Source organism: Neoarius graeffei, chromosome 17 (genome assembly GCF_027579695.1).
Source record: "Neoarius graeffei isolate fNeoGra1 chromosome 17, fNeoGra1.pri, whole genome shotgun sequence".
Taxonomy (NCBI): domain Eukaryota; kingdom Metazoa; phylum Chordata; class Actinopteri; order Siluriformes; family Ariidae; genus Neoarius; species Neoarius graeffei.
Window position 1 is genome coordinate 64,339,550 of NC_083585.1, and position 23,313 is coordinate 64,362,862.

The window sequence follows — 23,313 nt, forward strand, 5'->3', positions numbered from 1 at the left end:
ATGTTGCCAATCAAAACAGAGTTCTGCCGTGAGCAGAGCTGAGCCACTGAGAGTGAGAGCTGAGCAGCGAAAGGGGAAAAAAAAGTGGGGAGCCGGCTCTCACTTGATGGGAGTCAGCTCTTCTGATTCACTACAAAGCTTTTGCGCATGACACATCACTAGCTGCAATCAATATCCATTCCCTTTGAGTGTAGGAATGCCGACACTTGTTGCTCCATGGAGTTGCTGCCCAGTTCATCAGATTCTCCCTCCCTTGTCACCAGGGCTTTGAACCAGAATTTTTTTCCTATTGGTTCGTTCTGAACAGAAACGGAATTTTAACGTTTCCGGTTTTGGGTTCCACCATTAAATAGACATTCCCGAACCGGTTAGAACAAAAAAATTTTGTTCCCAGAATGGTTAATTACGTTCCCTGTCAGCTGTTTAACAAATGGCTATAAAATTATGTCTCTGTCTCATCCAGCTTAAGCCAAATGTAGGCTAATTCTATTACAACCTTCATTAAATAAGACAAGAAATAATTCAAAACAATTATTATTTCAAATGTTAGCAATTTGGATTCTCAGTATGTCTTCCCATCTACACAAACAGAAAAAGTGCCAAAAATGAAAGATAATTCGTTTAGTGTGTTACCAAAGGCGAGTCAGGCCCTATCGAGGGCTACCGCATGACGTCACCGCGCTGCGAGATTTTGTTAGGCGCCATATTGGAAGACCAAGGACACATCTATGCAAGTACATACATACATAAAACAAACTACACCTGAAATGTAGCCAGGGCCGGTTCTGCCCTAATCTGGACCCAGGTGCAACATCGCTCAACACCCCCCCCCCCCCCCCCCCAAAAAAAAAAAACACCAGTCTAAATCAGGACAACCATCACATAACTATAACTATAAACATTTTAGATCAACTATTTTAACTAAATGGGCTATAATAAATAAGCCTGCAGGCAGCCACGGCGGGCTGCCTCAGAAAAGTAACCATTCAATGACACAACTGAAAGCCTGCAGCCACGGCGGGCTGCCTCAGAAAAGTAACCATTTGTCCCACCTTAAAACTCGTTTTGCATTTTCTGCCTCCTTTTTTTGTATTTTCGACCCTCCGTTTATTTTCTTTCCTTTTCTGAAAACCCAATTTGTGTCCAGACATTTTGTTCTGCTACCAACGAACTAACTCGTCAGGTCTCGTCTCTCGAGCCCGCGATGATTCCCGTGGGAAGGGCAACAATTGATACATTTTTACAAACAGCCAATAGGGAGATTGCAACATTCAGGCTCTCCTTTGCTCAGACACTCAGTAATGCACTTACTCACTTATTATCACATGGAGACGTGATAGTAGTCCACCTTCCCGCTCTCTCCATTCAGTCAGCGAATGTCACACGGGAAGTGAACCCCAGCGGGTCATAGAAACTTGCGCAGGAGAAGAATGACTTTTTTTATTTGTAGGCTACGGAAACTTTGAGGAACAAAATAAAAACCGGTATTAACCGGTTACCATTATTTTTAATAAGCGTTTCTGTTCCGGAACATAAAAAAAAATAAAGTTTCTGGTTTCGTTTCTGTTCCATGTGAAATAGAAAAAGTTCCCGGTTTTCGTTTTCGTTCCTTGAACCGGTTCAAAGCCCTGCTTGTCACTGCTTTTGCATATGACCTGGGTTTAATCTGAATCCCAGTGACGATGACGTCCTTCATCCTGGTGTCCTGTTCCAGTTCAGCAACTCTGCTTTCCAGGTGGGCGAAATGCCGCCGGTCCTTCTCGGCGTTCTGCAGCCTGAGCGACTTCCCTTCCATCACCAGGTCCATGATGGCTTTCTGTTGTTTAATAACAGAAACTTCCTCCGCCAGAAAGTCGAGTGACTGTTTAATGTCCTCGCCTTCCTCAGCTGTAAAGTTCTTTTTTTGGAGGCATAATTCACCAATAAAGCCATCCAATTCATTAAAATGTTTGGAGAGTCGTTTCCTCGCCTCGCTGCCTTTCTGAAGTTTCCCGCCAGAGGAATTTTACTTGGCAACAGAATGTATCTGAATTCTGATTGGTTGTTGTATCTGAATTCTGATTGGTTGTTATATTATTGCCCTTTTGTCCTCTTCTGGAGAGGAGAGGAGGAGGGGGGAGTGAGTGAATGACAGGGTTCTACAGAGAGAAGTTTTTAGCCACTGCTTTCAAATGAACCCCCTCGAAAACCAATCAGTTCAGCGGGTGTGTCGACTCGGTATGTAACATTTTCAAAAGAGAGGCGGAGTAACCAAAAATTTCTGATCAAGAAGGCCGAGGCTGTTATGTTTATTACATGAAAATGTTTTATTTGATTGTTTGTGGCCCAGACACCTTTTAATGTCCACATCACCATCGGGTTGTTGTTTTATATAAGTTTATTTACATGAACTCGGTCAGGGCTCTGCAGGTCTTAACTGAAGCACTTCAAATTCAGGGTTAGCGGGCTGCTAAAGTTTGCAGGTGTTTCACAAGCAAGACTCGGTGCAATATTAGCCAACATTAGCAGAATTTGATATGATGTAATAATGTCTTTGTGGCCTTAATGAATACCGGTTGTTGTCAGTATCAAGTCGGATTGTTATTTACATGCCACACAAACTTAGAAAAAGTCATATTCATATGTTGTCGTTTTTACACACTGAATACAAACTGTTATGTGATTCATTTTACAAGCTAATCTAACATTACATTCCTCAAGGACTGCTTGCTAGCTAGCAGCCAGTCACTGCACTGCAACCGCACTTGCTAATTGACATGGTAGCTAAACCTGCTTGCTGTTTTGTGACCACGCCCCCAGAGTGAATATTCATGAGCGAGTTTGTGTGGTGTTTCTGCCAGTGGAAACCTACAGGAACCATTTGTGTACCGCGCACAGAGCGGGATTTTTTTTTCTTCAATCAGAAATATTTGTAGGGACATGCCCATACCCAATTCTACGCCTGTGGTCTGTATAATGGAGCAACATGTTGTTGTCTTTTCCCCATTCAGTGGATCCCCTGGCTGGATAACTGTTGCATGCTGGGAGGCCCCGCCTCTGACAGAGAGCTGCGTGAGACGACAGAAAACAGCGCAGTGTTTTATTCAGTCAGTGGGTCAAGCTAATACTCTGGCGACTTCCCTGTGTACTGTAGATGTACAGTGCGTAAATGCTAAAATCACAGTAAAAAAAAATTACCAAGTTCATTTTCATTTACCGTACGATAAGTCGGTATATCGAATATCGCGACCGGCCTACTCTCACCTAGTGAGGGGGAAAAGGTATTGCTTGGTGATGGTTGATATATTCTCCAAGTGGATAGAAGTTTTCCCTACAGCAAAAAAGGACTCAGACGCGGTGGCCAAGGCCTATGGGATATAATTCCCTGATGGGGCATTCCAAGGAAGATTTCCAGTGATAATGGCATGCCATTTATAAGCCAGGCGTTAAAACAATTGGGTAATTATCTGGGAATAGACTTAAGACAACATTGTGCATACCACCCTGCTAATGGAGGAATGGTAGAATGGGACATTGAAGAATAAACTGAGCAAATGCTGTGCTGAAACAGGACTAGGGTGGACAAAGGTCCTACCCATAGTATTAATGCAGATGAGAATGAGAGAAAGACCAAAGCATGGTTTGAGCCCCTTTGAGATATTATTTGGAAGACCCCCAAACACAGGGATAGGTCCCATTACACCAGGATGCCCTGACCTTTCCTTATGTGATATTGAATTACTGTGTAACCCTCTCTTCTGCTCTGAATAATATTCACAAACGGGTGAGATCAGCCTTACCAGTCCCGGTGCTGGGACCATTGCATGACCTGAAACCTGGTGATGGAGTGGTGATAAAGGACTTCAGAGGGACGAAGTGGAACAAGCCCAGGTGGACGGGACCATCCCAAGTGCTGCTCACCACACAGTCAGCTGTAAAAGTGGACAACAGAGCCACATGGGTACACGCCAGCCACTGCAGAAAAGTACCTGAACCAACAGACAAGCAGCACAATGAGGCCCTGGTACAGGAAGGAGATTAAGACTGCATTCAAGAAGCCCTCAGGGGGCCTCATCGCACCGTGAGTGGACACTCTGCTATCAAGAGCCCCTTAGGGGGACCAACGAACACGAGCAACGACACATCGACACACACAGCCACATGACAGACTGTGCATTCCAACGCATTCTTCATTCTGTACCTAATTGTGAACCTCATACATGGTATAAGTAGTATTTGCTAGTTTGTCCAGTGACGGAGATTAATGCACTTATTACAGGAGCAGTGTCTGACACCACAGGTACTCCAGGGGGCAGACTTCTCAGCTGGAAAAATAAGATATAGAAAGAGATCAAACTGTTAACTGGGTTCATGACATATTAACTGATCATTCCAATCACATGGTGATAGCTGAAAGAATACATTCTGACTACACATACTCTAGCATATGATACCTAGCTGATTTAGGGGACAGGACTAAGTGCCTTAGGTGGAGAGACTTGTATAGAAAACACCCAATACCACGTAGTTCATTAACTGACTACTGCCACAGACTGGACAGTAACCAGTAGGTGAACCCTGTATCACAGTATCTCATTATCTCATCTCATCTCATTATCTCTAGCCGCTTTATCCTGTTCTACAGCGTCGCAGGCAAGCTGGAGCCTATCCCAGCTGACTACGGGCGAAAGGCGGGGTACACCCTGGACAAGTCGCCAGGTCATCACAGGGCTGACACATAGACACAGACAACCATTCACACTCACATTCACACCTACGGTCAATTTAGAGTTACCAGTTAACCTAACCTGCATGTCTTTGGACTGTGGGGGAAACCGGAGCACCCGGAGGAAACCCACGTGGACACGGGGAGAACATGCAAACTCCACACAGAAAGGCCCTCGCCGGCCCCGGGGCTCGAACCCGGACCATCTTGTTGTGAGGCGACAGCACTAACCACTACACCACCGTGCTGCCCCTGTATCACAGTATTATAGATTTAATGTTCTCATTTACATGATAAAAGGGGGAATTGTAGAGTAAATTTTAGTGTCACAGTCAGTGCATTTACATGCACATAGAGAAAATCTAATTTCTGCCGTTGCTCAACTGAAATCGAAGTTCTAAATGCCATGGAAATACCTTAGCTCGGCTGAAATTGAACCGAACTTGATTTCTCGTAATCGAGCTACACGACCTAGATTATACGATTTTAGCCGAGCTACTTAGTGCATGTATACCCTATCAAGCTACGTGGTCGAGCTACTTACTTCAGCACTGCCCCTTCCGGAAGTGACGAGTGACGAGACCACAAGCGGGAAACACAACAGCCTCGGTCGGCATGACACTTCACCTTAGCTGCCACTTTATTAGGAACACTTGTGCACCCATTTCCAATTAGTTGGTAAGTTATTAGCATGTTAGCAGGCTAACAGTTAATATGTTCATTACAGCTCAACTTCAACTTAGTGGCCATTTTATTAGGAACACTTCTGTTCGTACATACACTCTTCTTGAGAACACGGAACTGATAACTTTGTTTATACTCTTGAATAGCTCTTCTTCATGACGACAACCGGAAGTGTACCAACACGATGGGCGTGTAGTGCCACCTGTGGCTCGTTTGCACAATGTACCTCACCAGGGGCGGTCCTGGGGGCGGTCCGACCAGGCAGCCGCCTGGGCCGGCATCGCGGGGGGGGCGGCACGAGCGCGGGCGCGAAAAAAAAAAAAACGGTCCCAAAAAAAAAAGGTCCCCCAAAAAACCCCCCCGAAATAAAAAAAAAACAAGACGGGCGGGGGGTTTGAACATTTTGGATGGGCAAGCCCAATACCAAAGTTGCGCAGGTGACGTCATCAGTGTGTGTGTGTGTGTGCCTAACTTGTCGTAGCCCCATAATATGCACAATCCCACCAGCGGAACATTGTACTAGTCATCAAAAAGACTTTACTACCATAGTACTACACTACTATGACATTACACAGAGTCTTAAGTAATACATTACGACTTGATCATTGCCATTCTGGTAACAGCAAGTTTATAACGGGCCGTGTCCGCGACGTACAACACACGACGAGAAATGTTTAAACGACCTTGTAAAGCTGTTAACATTCTGTTGGCTAATACAGAGCCCAACGCGGGGGGGCCGCACGAGCGCGGGCGCGAAAAAAAAAATGGTCCAAAAAAAAAAAAGGTCCCCAAAAAAACCCCGAAAAAAAAAACAAGACGGGCGGGGGGGTGGGGGTGTGTGCCAGCAGGGGGTTTCGCCCGGGGAGTAAATCACTCTAGGATCACCACTGCTGGTGTTGGTGTTTGTCATTTTTCAACGACGTGTTGGAAAGATCTTCAGGAGCAGCATCAGGGTCATTTCTGAATTTAATTTTAGTATCATGTGTTAAATGGATGTGAACAAGAAATCAGGAAATGAGATGAGAGGAGAATTTTTTAATTTTTTTATTTTGATCAAAAACACTTCCACTGTTGAGGTATTTATAGATTTATTTTTAGAATGTACAACCCTGATTCCAAAAAAGTTGGGACAAAGTACAAATTGTAAATAAAAACGGAATGCAATGATGTGGAAGTTTCAAAATGCCATATTTTATTCAGAATAGAACATAGATGACATATCAAATGTTTAAACTGAGAAAATGCATCATTTAAAGAGAAAAATTAGGTGATTTTAAATTTCATGACAACAACACATCTCAAAAAAGCTGGGACAAGGCCATGTTTCCCACTGTGAGACATCCCCTTTTCTCTTTACAACAGTCTGTAAACATCTGGGGACTGAGGAGACAAGTTGCTCAAGTTTAGGGATAGGAATGTTAACCCATTCTTGTCTAATGCAGGATTCTAGTTGCTCAACTGTCTTAGGTCTTTTTTGTCGTATCTTCCGTTTTATGATGCACCAAATGTTTTCTATGGGTGAAAGATCTGGACTGCAGGCTGGCCAGTTCAGTACCCGGACCCTTCTTCTACGCAGCCATGATGCTGTAATTGATGGAGTATGTGGTTTGGCATTGTCATGTTGGAAAATGCAAGGTCTTCCCTGAAAGAGACGTCGTCTGGATGGGAGCATATGTTGCTCTAGAACCTGGATATACCTTTCAGCATTGATGGTGTCTTTCCAGATGTGTAAGCTGCCCATGCCACACGCACTAATGCAACCCCATACCATCAGAGATGCAGGCTTCTGAACTGAGCTCTGATAACAACAAGGGTCGTCCTTCTCCTCTTTAGTCTGAATGACACGACGTCCCTGATTTCCATAAAGAACTTCACATTTTGATTCGTCTGACCACAGAACAGTTTTCCACTTTGCCACAGTCCATTTTAAATGAGCCTTGGCCCAGAGAAGACGTCTGCGCTTCTGGATCATGTTTAGATACGGCTTCTTCTTTGAACTACTGTAAATCCTCTAATATAGGCCGGGGCCTTTATTTCACTCAAGTGCATCTTGGTCCAGGCCATTATTGGAAGGAGGCCAGAATTAGAGGCAGGCTTCTATTTCTATTTGAGCAAAACAGACTACCAGTGGAATGAATAAAAACAAGATTTTGTGTCTATTTGAACCTATAAAATAGGTTCATTTATTAGCCTTCCATGAACACAGGCTGATATTTGAACAACATATGTGAACTACCGTAAATCCTCTAATATAGGCCGGGGACACACGACAATAAACAATAAACTCTTTATAGCCTCGATTAGAATCTAGTGAACTTGCTCAGCACTACCGCACGCACGACTCTGACACACACTGTAGCGCAACGTGGGGTACATAGACTCGTTGAAAAACTCCTCGGGTATTTTTCTGAGTTTACCGAAAATCAGAGTAGAAGGAGCCACCCACCCTCTGTCTGGTTTGAAGCGGTTCTGTAAGACATTGAGCTTTACAGAGTCCGGTGCACATTTTAAGGCATCTGGTTGAAGTTTACCCATGTCTGATAAATCTGATGTCAGTGATAGCGGGCTGACTCGTGGCTCATTAGTAAAGCTATCTGATGGCTCATTTGTCAGCAAGGTGGAGTGACCATCTACTTCTGATCGTAAGGGACATGGGGAGATGTAGGTGTTCTTATATGAAATTCACTGGATGTATGGCTAGTTTCAAACTCAGAGGTAGATGAAGGCAATTCCCTCAAAGGAACTGAGCTAGCATCCAGCTGCAGCGTACTGCTGCTAGGTTGCGGAGGAGTGGAAGCTGCCGGTGCCGTGTTACTAGCTGATACTGGAGAGGACTAGCAAGCAGATGACACCCCTGGATCACTGCTTTTGGACTTTTTCGTAAAAGTCTGAAACAAGCTCGTTTGTTTCAGGGTTCATTTACTCATTTTTGACTTGCTTCTCAATAAATTCTCGCACAAGCTCTGACTACTGACGATTGTCTGTCTCCGTTTCTCAAAACTGGAGAGAATCTCAGTGGTGCAAGAAAAGTATATCTGCATTGACCAATGAGCTTTCTTGGTCACGCACACCCCGCCCACTCCTGAAGCACACAAATGCGCCGGCACACACACGTCTCTCTCTCTCTCTCTCTTTCTCAAATTATGTTGCATTGCCAAAGCATTCAGGTAACAATTATAATTAAAAAAAATATATCTCTCTCCCCAAGGTACGCCTAGTGCATACGGCCATACGCCTGGCGGCGCCACTGATCACAATTGTCTTTCAGATCGGAACGATTGTGTAAGGCCACTATGATCTCAGAAACATCGTTGGTTATAGCCCCAGCCTGTATTAGAGTCCGGCCATTATTTACCTCCTCCGACAGCGAGACCGGCCAATATTAGAGTCCCGGCCAGTAATGGAATACAGGCCAGTATTAGAGGATTTACTGTATAGAGTTTTAGCTGGCAACGGCTGATGGCACGGTGAATTGTGTTCACAGATAATGTTCTCTGGAAATGTTCCTGAGCCCATTTTGTGATTTCCAATACAGAAGCATGCCTGTATGTGATGCAGTGCCGTCTAAGGGCCCGAAGATCACGGGCACCCAGTATGGTTTTCCAGCCTTGACCCTTATGCACAGAGATTCTTCCAGATTCTCTGAATCTTTTGATGATATTATGCACTGTAGATGATGATATGTTCAAACTCTTTGCAATTTTACACTGTCAAACTCCTTTCTGATATTGCTCCACTATTGGTCGGCGCAGAATTAGGGGGATTGGTGATCCTTTTCCCATCTTTACTTCTGAGAGCCGCTGCCACTCCAAGATGCTCTTTTTATACCCAGCCATGTTAATGACCTATTGCCAATTGACCTAATGAGTTGCAATTTGGTCCTCCAGCTGTTCCTTTTTTGTACCTTTAACTTTTCCAGCCTCTTATTGCCCCTGCCCCAACTTTTTTGGAGATGTGTTGCTGTCATGAAATTTCAAATGAGCCAATATTTGGCATGAAATTTCAAAATGTCTCACTTTCAACATTTGATATGTTGTCTATGTTCTATTGTGAATACAATATCAGTTTTTGAGATTTGTAAATTATTGCATTCCATTTTTATTTACAATTTGTACTTTGTCCCAACTTTTTTGGAATCGGGGTTGTACTTACACTTTTCCCCTTCTGCTTTTTCATCTTATCTCATCTCATTATCTGTAGCCACTTTATCCTGTTCTACAGGGTCGCAGGCAAGCTGGATCCTATCCCAGCTGACTACGGGCGAAAGGCGGGGTACACCCTGGACAAGTCGCCAGGTCATCACAGGGCTGACACATAGACACACACAACCATTCACACTCACATTCACACCTACGGTCAATTTAGAGTCACCAGTTAACCTAACCTGCATGTCTTTGGACTGTGGGGGAAACCGGAGCACCCGGAGGAAACCCACGCTGTTTCATCTTATCCTTGGGCATTTTTTGATCATTTAATTTTTACTGCTTGACCATTTTGTAGATTATTATGGTTTCAGAATGGGATCAGAAATTTAAACAATGTAAGTAAACTATGTGCAAACATTACAACAAATTCAATATAAAAGATGTTTTTAAATTACAGTTACAGATAATGGATGGATGTTCAGAGCAATTATCACTTCAGAATCCTGTTCATGAGAGAGAGAGAGAGAGAGATGTGTTCATTGTTCACTTAAACTATTACTGGTAAGATTGTTCAAGTCTATACGCCCTGTAGGAAATACACACAAACACACACTGTTTCAAATCTCTTCACACTGAATGGCAATTTGCTAACATAGCCAGGCCCCGACTGACACATTACAAAAAAGCGGCTCTCTCTTTAAAGCCACGCCCACTCTCTCTGCCTCACAGAACACAAACAGAAACAGGAAGTTCATTTCAGAGAAAACGAAACTCAGCAGAAAGTTCAGAGTCTTTCTCTCTCAGTACAGGAAAATGGCAGAGGCTGGTATTTCAGTAGATCATTTTTCTGTGGATCAGTTCAGCTGTCCAGTGTGTCTGGATCTCCTGAAGGATCCTGTGACTATTCACTGTGGACACAGTTTCTGTAAGGTGTGTATTAATGGCTGCTGGGATCAGGAGGATGTGAAGGGCGTCTACAGCTGCCCCCAGTGCAGAGTGACTTTCACCCCAAGGCCTGTTCTGTGCAGGAACAACATGCTGGCTGAAGTGGTGGAGAAACTGAAGAAGACTGAACTCCAAGCTGCTTCTCCTGCTCACTGTTACGCTGGACCTGGAGATGTGGAGTGTGATTCCTGCACTGGGAGAAAATACAAAGCCATCAAGTCCTGTCTGGTGTGTCAGGCCTCTTTTTGTGAAGCTCATCTTAAACCTCACTATCAGTCTCCTGCCTTTAAGAAGCACAAGTTAGTTGAAGCCTGTGCAGAGCTCCAAGAGAAGATCTGCTCTGAACACGACAAACTGATCGAGATCTTCTGTCGTACTGACCAAAGCTTCATCTGTTATTTGTGTATGACGGATGAACATAAAGGTCATGATACAGTTTCAACTAAAGCAGAAAGAAATGAAAAACAGGTGAGAACTGGACATCATTCTTCTTTTCCAAGTCATTTTATACAAATTCTATTTCTAATCTAATTTGTATTCAGTGGATTTAATTGGTTCTCTGTCATTCTCGGTGAAGTAAATTTTTATTTCCAGTCAAACAGTAATATGTAAAGAAATGTTAGAGATCAGACCAGTCAGTCTGCTTTAAACAGCCAACAACCTTCTTCCAGCATTTTACAGCTAAAGTGCTCACGTGACTGTGTTAAAGCTCTGTAACTGGAGATCATATTTCATAACATTTAATGATCTACAGGTTAAAAAAAAATCTTTATCTTTCTGAATGTGGAAATTGGGTGTGGTTGTCTTCCGGTGGAATTGGGTGTGGTTTTGAATGTACACACAGCACCTTCAAGAAGTAAACCTGACTATGACTCTGGATTTTACTGCTGAACAAATAAATAACTCCCATGAATCCAGATGTGCACTGTGCATGTCTCCCCCCTCTAAACTCACTGAGAAATAAAAGGGAACAGTGATGACGCGCACTGCTCTCAGATCAGTCTTCTTCTTCTGTCAGGTTTTATGGCAGTTTACAAGCAAAGTGTATTACCGCCATCGACTGGACTGAGGTGCAATCAAATGGATGTCATTTCAAAGAAAAATTGAATAAAAAGGAAAAACAATGCAAAACAATAAACTAAATCCTATTTGCTAATTTTGTTTCTTTGATAAATGTTATCATAGCACAAGTGATGTTTTCTGATCTCGGCTCACCTAATAAGGTGTCTAAAGAAAAGGCTTTCTTGACTGCGTTCACTTCCCTCTTCAGTTTTTCTCTGTCTGTAGAATTTTAAGCACCTTAAAAGAACATGATCTACATCCTCTCTCACTCCATAAAGTTCACATTTTCCAGATGGATGTTTGTTTGCTTGCAACGTATAAGCTGTTATTTAATCCAGTATGGCCTATTCTCAGTCTTGTAAACCAAACCTCCTCCTGTCTGTTTGGGTTACTCGGTTTGCTACTTGAGATCTTTTTGTATATTATATAAGTGTCTACCTTTCTTCTCCTTATCCCATTCAGCTTGCCATATGTTAACTTTGTTTAATGAGTACCTTAAAGTTCATATCACGGGTAAATTCAGGAGCAAGATCAATGTAATTCTCCTATTTTATATTAAACTTTGGTCAAATATCTGTAACTTTCTTCCTTTTTTTTTTTTTTTTTACCTTGCGCAATACCAAAAAAATTCAGCTGAAATCAAGCCATTTGAGGTGAATTGGTCCGCCTCTGAAAAAAACTGGGCATTTGAATTTCCCGGCAAACATTGATTTTCGTGACGTCATCTGCGGGACGCCTCCCTCTGAATCCTACATCAGCGCTGGTTTGTTTTCTGAGAAAATGACCTGGTGGTTTTCTGCAAATTTCTTCAACGTTATCACAATTATTAAAATGGTTCATAGATGTATCGTAGGAGGGTGTAGCAACACCAATCTTGATGGGATTAGTACTCATTGTTTTCCAAAAGACTGGACAGTGAGGGAGAAATGGGAGTGCTTGGTCTACACAGGCTGTGCACTGAAACTGCACAAGCTCTCACATCCTGCCGGCGCTTCCGCAGGTGACGTCACAATTCTGGCTCCAGACCCCCTTGGGATTTTTCCAGACGTGTTTTTTTTTTTTTTTCTCCCCTGCTGTAGACAGATGGCCGTGTGTAAAGGAACATACTTTCATATTAAAAAACCTAAATTGGTTCAGAATATGCACTTTAACTTCTGATCTACTGAGTGGAATACTTAACTGAACCTCCTCTTCTTTGGTTGCCTCTTTTGCCAGCTTGTCTGCTTCCTCATTGCCACCAACTCCTTTATGGGCTGGAACCCATACAAACTGGATTGATATTCCCTGTTGACTGATTTGCAACTGAGATATTATTAATTTCATTCATTAAGTCCTGTCGGCATGACGATTCTCCACTTTGAACGGATGTGAGAGATGACACAGAATCGGAACAAATAACTGCTTTAGGGGACCTAGTTTCTTCTATCCACTGTAATGCAATAATAATGGCTGTCATTTCAGCTGCAAATACAGACAGATGATCTGATGTTCTCTTTTTAATAGAGATTTTGTAATCAGGGATATAAACTGCAATACCTGTTTTACCCTCTGAATCTTTAGATGCATCTGTATAAACCTGTGTTGTATTATAGTACCTACTTCCTAAATATTGCTCTACGTTCTGATCCACTCCTCCAGATTTAGCTATCTCTTTGGTTTCCATGATCACCGTAGGGGAGCAAAACAACCAAGGTGGAGTTGTTACCAGGGGCACAGTCTTACTACAAATATCATCATCTATTCCCAATTGATTTGCTAATTTGTTACCATCCCATCCAAAGCTACAAATCTGGGATCTGCCATACTCCCAACACTCACTGAGAACTTTTTTTTAGTAGGGTGTGATGCCTCATGTCCATTTAAATTAATCCAGTAAACCATACTCAATTTAAGATGTCTGAAGCTTAAGGGCATTTCTCCTGATTCTACTTGCAATGCTGGTATGGAAGAAGTTCTAAATGCACCACAACATGTCCTGAGACTTTCAGCCTGCATTCTATTGAGTTCATTAAGCAATGTCTTAGATGCTGAAAGATGCACAATACAGCCATAATCTGAAACTGATTTTTATCAGTGCAATATAAAATTCTTTTAAGGGACATCCCTGAGGCTCCCCAGTTGTACCCTGATAAACATTTCAAAACATTAATGCCCTTTTTGCATTTCTCAATTATTTTCTGAATATGTTCCTCAAATGTTAACTTGACATCAAACCAAACTCCCAAGTACCTAACAATATTAACTTGCTCTAAGGACTGGTTATACAACTTAAGCTCTAGTGTGGGACTTACTCTTTTCTTTGAAAAACAAATAAATTGAGTCTTTTCTACAGACAAATGAAAACCCCACTCACATGCCCATTTTTCTACCTTGTTGATAACTAATTGCATTTTAGTTCTAATATCAATATTTTGTCCTTTTATCCACAAAGCTCCATCATCAGCATATAATTAGTTTTTTTTTTTTTTCTTTTTTATCAGACATCTAGTTTTTGGGTTTGTTTACCTGACATGTTTCGACGTACGACTGTCGTCTTCCTCAGAGTGTCACCGGATGTTAATTGGTGATGCATCTTTTATCAGCTGATGTTTCTGAAGGCGTGGCCTTCCTGTCTGGATTGACAGGTCGGTCACGCCTTCTACTGTCTGTTCGTCCCCTGCAAGATGGCACTCCAGGTGTGGGAGAGCATGTATGCTCCCTCATCCCGGTTGATGGTCCTCGGGCTTCGCTTACGGATCTCCATGGCCTCCCTGATCCAACGCTGATGTTTGTTATCTTCTGTGCGGATGACTCTGGCATTCCCCCAGTCCATAATATGATTTTCCCTTTTGCAGTGATCTGTTATAGCTGACTTATAATTTTCCTGTTGTGCCTTTTCTTTTATTGTTCGGGTTTGTCTTGTAGCTGTCTCCTTTTCGCACTCTCTTATGTTCATTTTTTCTTGTGTTGAAACTCCTTCCTGTCTCCCCATTGTACGTTTTATTGCATAATTGACATGGAATCTCATATATGGTGTTGCATCTGTTGTCCGGATGTATTCTGTCTTTGGGATGAACCAGGATCTGACAGAGTGTTGTGTATGGTTTGACAGGTGTGTTAATGTTGTGTTTCCTCATTTTATTGCAACATATACAACACGCACTGAAGGCATGTCAATATCCACAATGGGCAATATCAAAAGGGGCGGAACAGGTTAAGAACAACAAAACACAGAAGAAAGAGAAAAGACAAACCAACAAACAAGAACACAGGGGAGTAGTTACATTACCATACATTAGGGGAATAACTGAACACATTCAAAGAGCAATGAGGAAACACAACATTAACACACCTGTCAAACCATACACAACACTCTGTCAGATCCTGGTTCATCCCAAAGACAGAATACATCCGGACAACAGATGCAACACCATATATGAGATTCCATGTCAATTATGCAATAAAACTTACATTGGGGAGACAGGAAGGAGTTTCAACACAAGAAAAAAATGAACATAAGAGTGCGAAAAGGAGACAGCTACAAGACAAACCCGAACAATAAAAGAAAAGGCACAACAGGAAAATTATAAGTCAGCTATAACAGATCACTGCAAAAGGGAAAATCATATTATGGACTGGGGGAATGCCAGAGTCATCCGCACAGAAGATAAACATCAGCACTGGATCAGGGAGGCCATGGAGATCCGTCAGCGAAGCCCGAGGACCATCAACCGGGATGAGGGAGTATACATGCTCTCCCACACCTGGAGTGCCATCTTGCATGGGATGAACAGACAGTAGAAGGCGTGACCGACCTGTCAATCCAGACAGGAAGGCCACGCCTTCAGAAACATCAGCTGATAAAAGATGCGTCACCAATTAACATCCGGTGACACTCTGAGGAAGACGACAGTCGTACGTCGAAACATGTCAGGTAAACAAACCCAAAAACTAGATGTCTGATAAAAAAGAAAAAAAAAACCTAACTATTTTTAATATAAGACATAATGAACGTAATCGAAATATCAGCATATAATGCTCTATTGATTCTAATGTCATCTATTTTATTAAAAACATCATTAATGATAATGTTGAACAGTACTGGACTGCATACACTACCTTGAGATGTTCCATTTTCTATTGAATAGATGTTAGAGAAGTTAACCCCAACTCTTACTTCTATTGTTCTGTCCTTTTGGAAGTATCTAATCCAGTTAAACATCTTACCACCAATACCCATCCTATTCAGCTTAACAACCCCTCCTTCCATAGCATATCATACGCTTTCTCTCTATCAAAGAATGTTGCTAAAACTGATTCTTTATTGACTTGTGCTTTCCTTATTTCATTTTCTAAACATACAATAGTGTCCATTGTAGTACGTCCACTACGGAAGCCGCTCTGGTGTGGGGAGACAAGACCTCTTTTTTTTTTTCAGTTTCATACACTAGCCTTCTAGTGATCATTCTTTCCATAATCTTACATAAATTAGATGTTAATGCTATTGGCCTATAACTTTTAACTTCAGTTTTATCCTTCCCTGGTTTTCCAATCGGAACCACTACAGAATGTTTCCAACACAAAGGCAATCTACCTTGCTCCCAAATCTTATTAAAAAGACTTAAAATTACATATTTAGCCACGTCATTGACTTCATTAATCATTTTATAACATATACCATCTTTCCCTGGTGAAGTGTTCCTAACCTCATCTAACGCTCTCCTAAGCTCAAATAATGTAAAATCCTTATCAAGTACACTCTCACTTATTACCTGCTTTTCCAGTAATCCTTTATTCTCATCTATTACTTTAACTCTCCAAGACAATTCTTCATCAGTTAAGTTCTGTGAACTATGAACCTTAAAACTTTTCGCAAGCATCTCTGCTTTCTCTTGATTAGTTACTGCCTCCACAGCATTGTTTTTAATCACAGGTAAGGAAAACTCCCTTCTAATGCCCCCCATCTTTTTAATCACGCTCCAAATATCATCCCCTTTGACTTCTGCCCTATTTTAGAACCAGTGGCGACTGGTGGTCATAAAAATAGGGGAGGACAGTGAGTGAATAGATAGGTGGATGGTTGAGAGAGAGAGGTTGGAAGTTGTGTGGGTGTTTACAACTGTTAGGGGATTTGTGTATTTTTAAAGATAAGCTCTGTTAAAAATGGGTTTTTTTGTTACTGCAAGAAATAAAAGTAAAATGTTTTTGAGGACACATCAGCATGGGAAATACCATGTAGTGTAATGCTTGTTGAATGAGCTATGTGAGGTGTGAATGGGTCAAACTTAAAACAGTAATTCATTTAAGAAAGTAGTCAAGTCTCCTGGATGTCTGGGTGGCAAGTTTGTCAATGACTTGCTCATACCACTGGGGATCTTGTTGAGTGTAGCAACCCTTGGATCCCAAAGAGAGTCTCGACTGATGCTCAAGGTGTATTTTATTTTACTTGCAGCAAAGTCAGTCCAACATCACCCATAGCACCGTGAAAACTATATCATGGTATACAAAACAGCAAACAAACAGCAAATCACCATACCGTTCTACAGGTACAACATTTCTTAATTGAGACATCAATATTAAAACAAAGGCATTCACATTCGGTTCCAACACTTAATGCAAAGTTACAAAAACTTCAAACAAAACATACCTCACTGCGCTCACCAAGGATGCAACATATAATCATTTCTCTTCTGTTGTAAAACAGGCGTCAAAATATCCTTTTCTTTTGCAGTGAAGCTTGAGTGGTGAAGCATGGACATCAAGCCTTCTTAGCTCAAGCTCAAACAAAGTAGCTTCTTCATTGATCACACCTGGTTGCTACCTTTACAAATCTCCCTCTTGTGGAGCTACGGTGTCACTTAAAGGACAAACAGCACCCCAAGTCCATACAAATCCACACACATACAATACTCACTCAACCTCATAGCCCAACCATTCTAAAGCACAAACAGAAATTTGATTAAATCTTATATTCGTAAATAACAAAATACAAATGAAAACACATTTATGTAAGTTTTACTCAAGAGAATAACAAAACACTTACAAGGACTAGTGTGGTCCTTTACATTCATTTAAGCATCCTCCTTTCAATTGACATGACTGCTAAACTTTTCAACCTCTCTTGTCCCATTGTGTTTCTGGTGAAGCTTTTTATGCGCTTCAGACATGAGAAGCTCCTCTCAACTCCTGCTGAGGTGGCACCAATGGTGGCAATCAGACACATGAGTCTATACACCTGAGACATTGCCTCATCAAGCCCGTTTGACTTCATGAAGCTGATAGCCTCACACAGTTTTCAGGAAGAGTGGATCTCTGCATCACTGTAGAAATGCTGCAGTTCCACCTTCAGTTTGGCCTCATCAAAGAAATTCCCATATGTCTCTGACAAGTTGGACAATGCACGAGAAGGGAATTCTGCTTTAAATGATTCAAATTTGTCAAAGTCTAACAGCTCCATGAAATGCAAACGGCCAAGCTGCTGGAAGCACTGTGTGAGTTGGGCCTTGATACTGTCATGCACTGAGTCATAGAGAGTTTTATAGACCTGGCGATGGTCTTGCTCACCCTGCCTTCTCTTTCTCCTGTGACCAAATTCGGGGTCTTCTGTGAGACTGGCAGCTTTGCTGTATGTTTTCTCAAAAGCCCTGTCTAACTTCAGCTCATTAAGCAACTGCATAAAGTTTTCTATGCGCTGTTTGCAGAAGGCAACATCCATGACTTTCTGTTGCAGTATGTTAAATAAAACGTCGGTCTGTGCAAACAGCTCCTCAAAAGTAAAAAGCAAGAACATGAACTCAAAGTCTTCCAATTTTGCCTTCAGGCCATCCGCCAATCGAGTTGTTTCATCATCCATAGAAGGATGTTCTAGAACGCGGGTAAACGTGTTAAGCAATTTTTCATGGTTACCTGCGACGGTATTCACGACCCTGGATGAGAAATTCCAACGTGTTGGAGCGGTCTTTGGCATCCTTGCACAATCAGATTCCTCAAGTAGTGCCACCCTCTTACTTGATTTGGAAAAGAATGACGTGAACCCACCCAGGTTTGCAAAAAAGACTCGCGCTTTGGGTATGGCCTTGACACCTTGACTAAGGATGAGATTCAGGCGGTGGGCGTGACAGTGAACAAAAGTAGCGGCTGGAGCAACCTCTCTCACTTTAGCCTGCAGTCCATTGAGAGCCGAGGCCATCACCGCAGCACCATCGTAAGTTTGTGCAACCAACTTCTCAGCGAAGTTGTAAGGGGACATCTCGGACTGCACAAACTGAAACAATGACTGCGCATCCCTCCCACTAGACACGTCGAAAAAGCCCAGAAAACGTTCCTGAATAATGCCCTGACTGTCCACGAACCTTGCGATAATTGAGAGCTGGGAATGACAGCTTATATCAGTGGTTTCGTCAATCTGCCATGAAAAAAATGGAGTCACGTTTAATTCTTTCGATATTTCGTGGCTGATTGACGTGCCAATTGCACAGATCAAGTCGTTCTGGATGCCACAGGACATGCCACTAAAAACACCAGAAGACTGCAACTGCTCTGCCAGCAAATTGTCATACCGTGCAATCAGTTCCGTCACCTCCCTATAGTTTCCCTTGTTGTCTGTCTGAATTTGGCCCTTCATCCCGCCCCTAAATGCCAGCTCCTGCATGCCCAAATACGCCACAGCATCAATCAGACGCCTCAGTGTATCTCTGTTGCTATGCACTTTAGCATTGTGCTGTGCCACTTGTATCCGCACACCCTCGTCCACTAGCTGGTCAACTGGCACACTGCCTAGCAATTTCAGGCGAATAGCTGCACCAACGTGTTCCTTGGTCTGGTCGTGGCGCTTGGTGGCCCTGTCCAAATTTTTAATGTCATTAAATCCCTGCACAGACCATGTTTGGGATTTGCTACCCATCAACAGGAAAGGCCAGCAATACAGCCGTTTGGTTGTGACACTGCCTGTTAGCCATGGGTATCTCCGATACCACGAGGTGTTGGTGTTAAACACACTTAGCTTACCATTCGGTTTCTGAATGTTAAGTTGGGGAACTGGTCTCCCTTCGGTTTTGATTCTAACCTTCTCCTCATAACCCAGTGTTTGAAATGGCGTGTTTAACATTGTGTACACAATGTCACGTTCCTCCATCGCGTTTTATTAAGTTGATAAACTACAACAAAGCAATAGCCAACAATTAGTCAAATTCTCCGCTGTCCGCACTACTCAAAACGACACTACTCTAGCTCAGCAGTGACACTGACAGTAAGTATGCTATGATTTCAACCCGCCAACTCATCCCTTCATTCTGATTGGCCGCACTGACGAATGCAGCTCTGCTGATTGGCTGCTTGATGACAGGCAAATAGACCCGCCCAAATGGAGGAATCGCCTCCCTTTCGCCCATTCACTCCCATGTTAAAAGAGGAGCCCGCGAATCGCCCATGTTCTGAGCGCATACAATGGACGTCAATGAGAAGGTTAGGGAGGACAATATTTTGGCGAGTTTTTCTTCCATTTTTAATTGATAAAATATAGTTATTTCAACTGTTTTGACAGGTTTTAAACGTTTGTCTATTAATTATATGCGTTTTTTTAAACTAATGTGTCCTGGAAATTCTTTCTTTAAAATTTTAAGGGAGGATCTTCCTCCCTTTCCTCAATGGAGGAGTCGCCATTGTTTAGAACAGAAATCACGCCAATATTTCCTTTTAGCTTCTCTTATAATTCTTTTAACCTTTTGAATGTGTTTTTTTTTTGTATTCCATTAAATTGGTATAGGAATAGTTTGACTGAACAATTTTGAAAGCTTTATTTCTAGCTTTAATTACTTCCTTACAATCATCTGACCACCAAGGTACCATTCTCTTTTTCCTCATCCCAGAAGATTTGCCAAGAACCTCTTCTACTGACTCATATTTGTAATGATTGCGTTTAACTCAGGGCGGCACGGTGGTGCAACGGTTAGCGCTGTCACCTCACAGCAAGAAGGTCCGGGTTCGAGCCCCGTGGCCGGCGAGGGCCTTTCTGTGCGGAGTTTGCATGTTCTCCCCGTGTCCGCGTGGGTTTCCTCCGGGTGCTCCGGTTTTCCCCACAGTCCAAACACATGCAGGTTAGGTTAACTGGTGACTCTAAATTGACCGTAGGTGCGAGTGTGAATGGTTGTCTGTGTCTATGTGTCAGCCTTGTGATGACCTGGCGACTTGTCCAGGGTGTACCCCACCTTTCACCCGTAGTCAGCTGGGATAGGCTCCAGCTTGCCTGCGACCCTGTAGAATAGGATAAAGCGGCTAGAGATAATGAGATGAGATGAGACATACCATCTAGCATCTCTCTCAAGATTCTTTTACCAGGGTTATAAAAGTTGATAATTTTAATCTTAGTTTTACCGACCCAAATCTCAACCAGAACTGCTTCAACGTCTTTATCTATATTTAAAGCTCTGTAATTAATCCCCTGCTGAATAAATGTGGCCACTCCACCTCCTGCAGTATCCCTGACTTTACGCACTGCTAGGTATCCATATATTATTAAATCAAGTGATGGTTTTAACCAGGTTTCCTGGATACAGATAATGTTTGGTTTAACAACTTGTTCCTCAATAAAGTGTTTCAGTTCCTGACCATTAGCAATTAAGCTCCTGGCATTCCACTGTAGAATAGATAAAGTCATTATTAACTGCCACATGGTGCTTGAATATCAGATACCCCTAATACCATATTGTGAATGGAATCAACTGACAATTCATGAATCTCTAGATAATTTTCCACTGCTTTTTAAATTATTTTAATTCTATCAATTCTACTTGCTACTTGGGCTGAGCAATTAACCACTTCCACCATAAAAGCAATGAATTTTTTCTTCTCCACAATTAAAGTCTCTTCAGTTACTTTACAGCATTTCAGAGTCATTTGAGTTTGACTCGGGGGTAAAACTACAGGAGTCATACTTCCTTTAACCCTTGATTTTGCTTGGTTTTCTTTGTCAACCTTTTTAATAGCTTCGGCATAAGTAACGCTCTCTTTCACCTTAACACTTTGCACTTGAATTGCTCTTTTATACATCTCACACCCTTTATAGGCCGCACTGTGTTCACCTCCACAGTTACAGCACTTGATTTTTGTTCCTTCCTCACATTTACCATATTCATGTTCGCCTCCACATCTAGCACACCTAGGTTTTGACTTGCACACAGAAGAAATGTGTCCATATCGCTGACATTTAAAGCATCTAATTGGTGGTAATTCCATTTACCTGACTTATCTTCACCTTCCCTGTTATAGTACTCTCACTGTCATTCTCTTCTGAAAACTCCTCCAAATCATTAGTTTCACACTCATCTAGAACTCCTTTCAATCCATGATCGCACCCCAGTCCACCAAACGCCAGTTGCAATGAATCTGGCGGCTCTTTCACATTCCCGGAAGCACTCATCGCGTTTTTTCTCAGATCAGTCTGTCTGTGAATCCCATTGAAAGTCACAGCTGCCTTTTGAACAGTTTCACTCCAGAGAATATTGCTGAACTACCTTGATGTTTCTGTCACACAAATAACATTGAAATAACAATCAGTTGACATTTTCACAGAAAACTAAACTTATAATATCATAAGTGGTGCAAACATATGAAGATAGAAGTCACTTCATTTTGGGTGTCTTTTAATTTTAGTTAGTTCTAGAGGCGATATTTCTAGTTTTCATTGAAATGTTTTTATTGACTTTTTTTAGTTAGTTTTTTTTTTTTTTTTCTTTTTGGATATAATTGTGTAGATGATGATGAAATGTATTGAAAATGTTTTTTATTTGTTCTCAGAATGAGCTAAAGGAGGAGCAGATGAAATCCCAGCAGAGGATCCAGGAGAAGCAGAAGGAGGTGCAGGAGCTGAAACAGGCTGTGGACACTATTAAGGTGAGGAGTGAAGAGTAGCTGTGTTTCAGTTAACCTGATTAAAGGAGATACGCAGAACCATGGCCTCATTTTTTGTTCATAAATGCCTTGAGACCCCAAGAATGGCACAGGAATAGTTTTAAGCATTAACAATAAATCTAATATCGTAATATTTATGATTAAAATGATTCATATAGGTAGCGGCCTGAGTGAATGACCTTGACGTCTGTAACGTCACAGCAGGAAGGCTATCGGTCCCATCGCCATTTCCGCTATACTAAAACACAGAGGTAACTGCAACTTCCAGCTTCCGTTTTGAGCTAATTTATCGCCATGCCATGTAGATGTGTTGCTGGCCGGTGCAGCAGCATGACAGAAGGTGGATTTATGTTGCATTCATGGCCCAAAAATGTTCAAACTGCAAAGATTTGGATGCATTTTGCGAGAAGTTCACAGGCACATTGGGCGCCTACGAAGTGGTCTCTCCTCTGCTCTGCACATTTTACTGAAGACTCGTACGAAACCTCTGATCTGTTGAGGAGCGTTGGCTGTAAGCCAGTTTTGAAAGAGGGTGCAGTATCAACAATTAAATAAAACTATGAGAAAAGGAAAAATAATTTTTTTTTAAAAAAAAAAAGGAAAGCATGTTCAGTGGCACCAGCTCTCCCACAGTTTGAGCCGAGGGTTGTTGGTAAAACACAGGATGGAACGAGACGTGACATATTATCGCTCAGGCAGTGACCTCCCTGCGGTTGTTTCTAAAACCGGCGATGTCCCGTCCCGGGTTTTAGTAATTGCCTGAGCCGAGCAGTAATGGTGGAGTACTCAGTCTGGAGAAAATGGAGAATGAATGGAGCAGCCCTCTGATTTCTCAACTGGATATTGTTGCCATCTCCCCCTTACGTGGAAGAAGCGAATGAACGG

The 23,313-nt window shown here is 42.2% G+C and overlaps 1 protein-coding gene across 1 annotated transcript in view; it reads left to right on the top strand.

Annotated features, from left to right (window-relative positions):
* The window catches only part of LOC132901268 (E3 ubiquitin/ISG15 ligase TRIM25-like), a 92,295-nt gene that overhangs the window by 56,555 nt on the left and 12,427 nt on the right, over positions 1-23,313 (top strand). The window contains exons 7-8 of the mRNA XM_060943584.1: positions 10,264-10,947; positions 22,315-22,410. Coding sequence (XP_060799567.1) covers positions 10,264-10,947; positions 22,315-22,410 — 780 coding nt within the window. The remainder of the gene's footprint in view (positions 1-10,263; positions 10,948-22,314; positions 22,411-23,313) is intronic.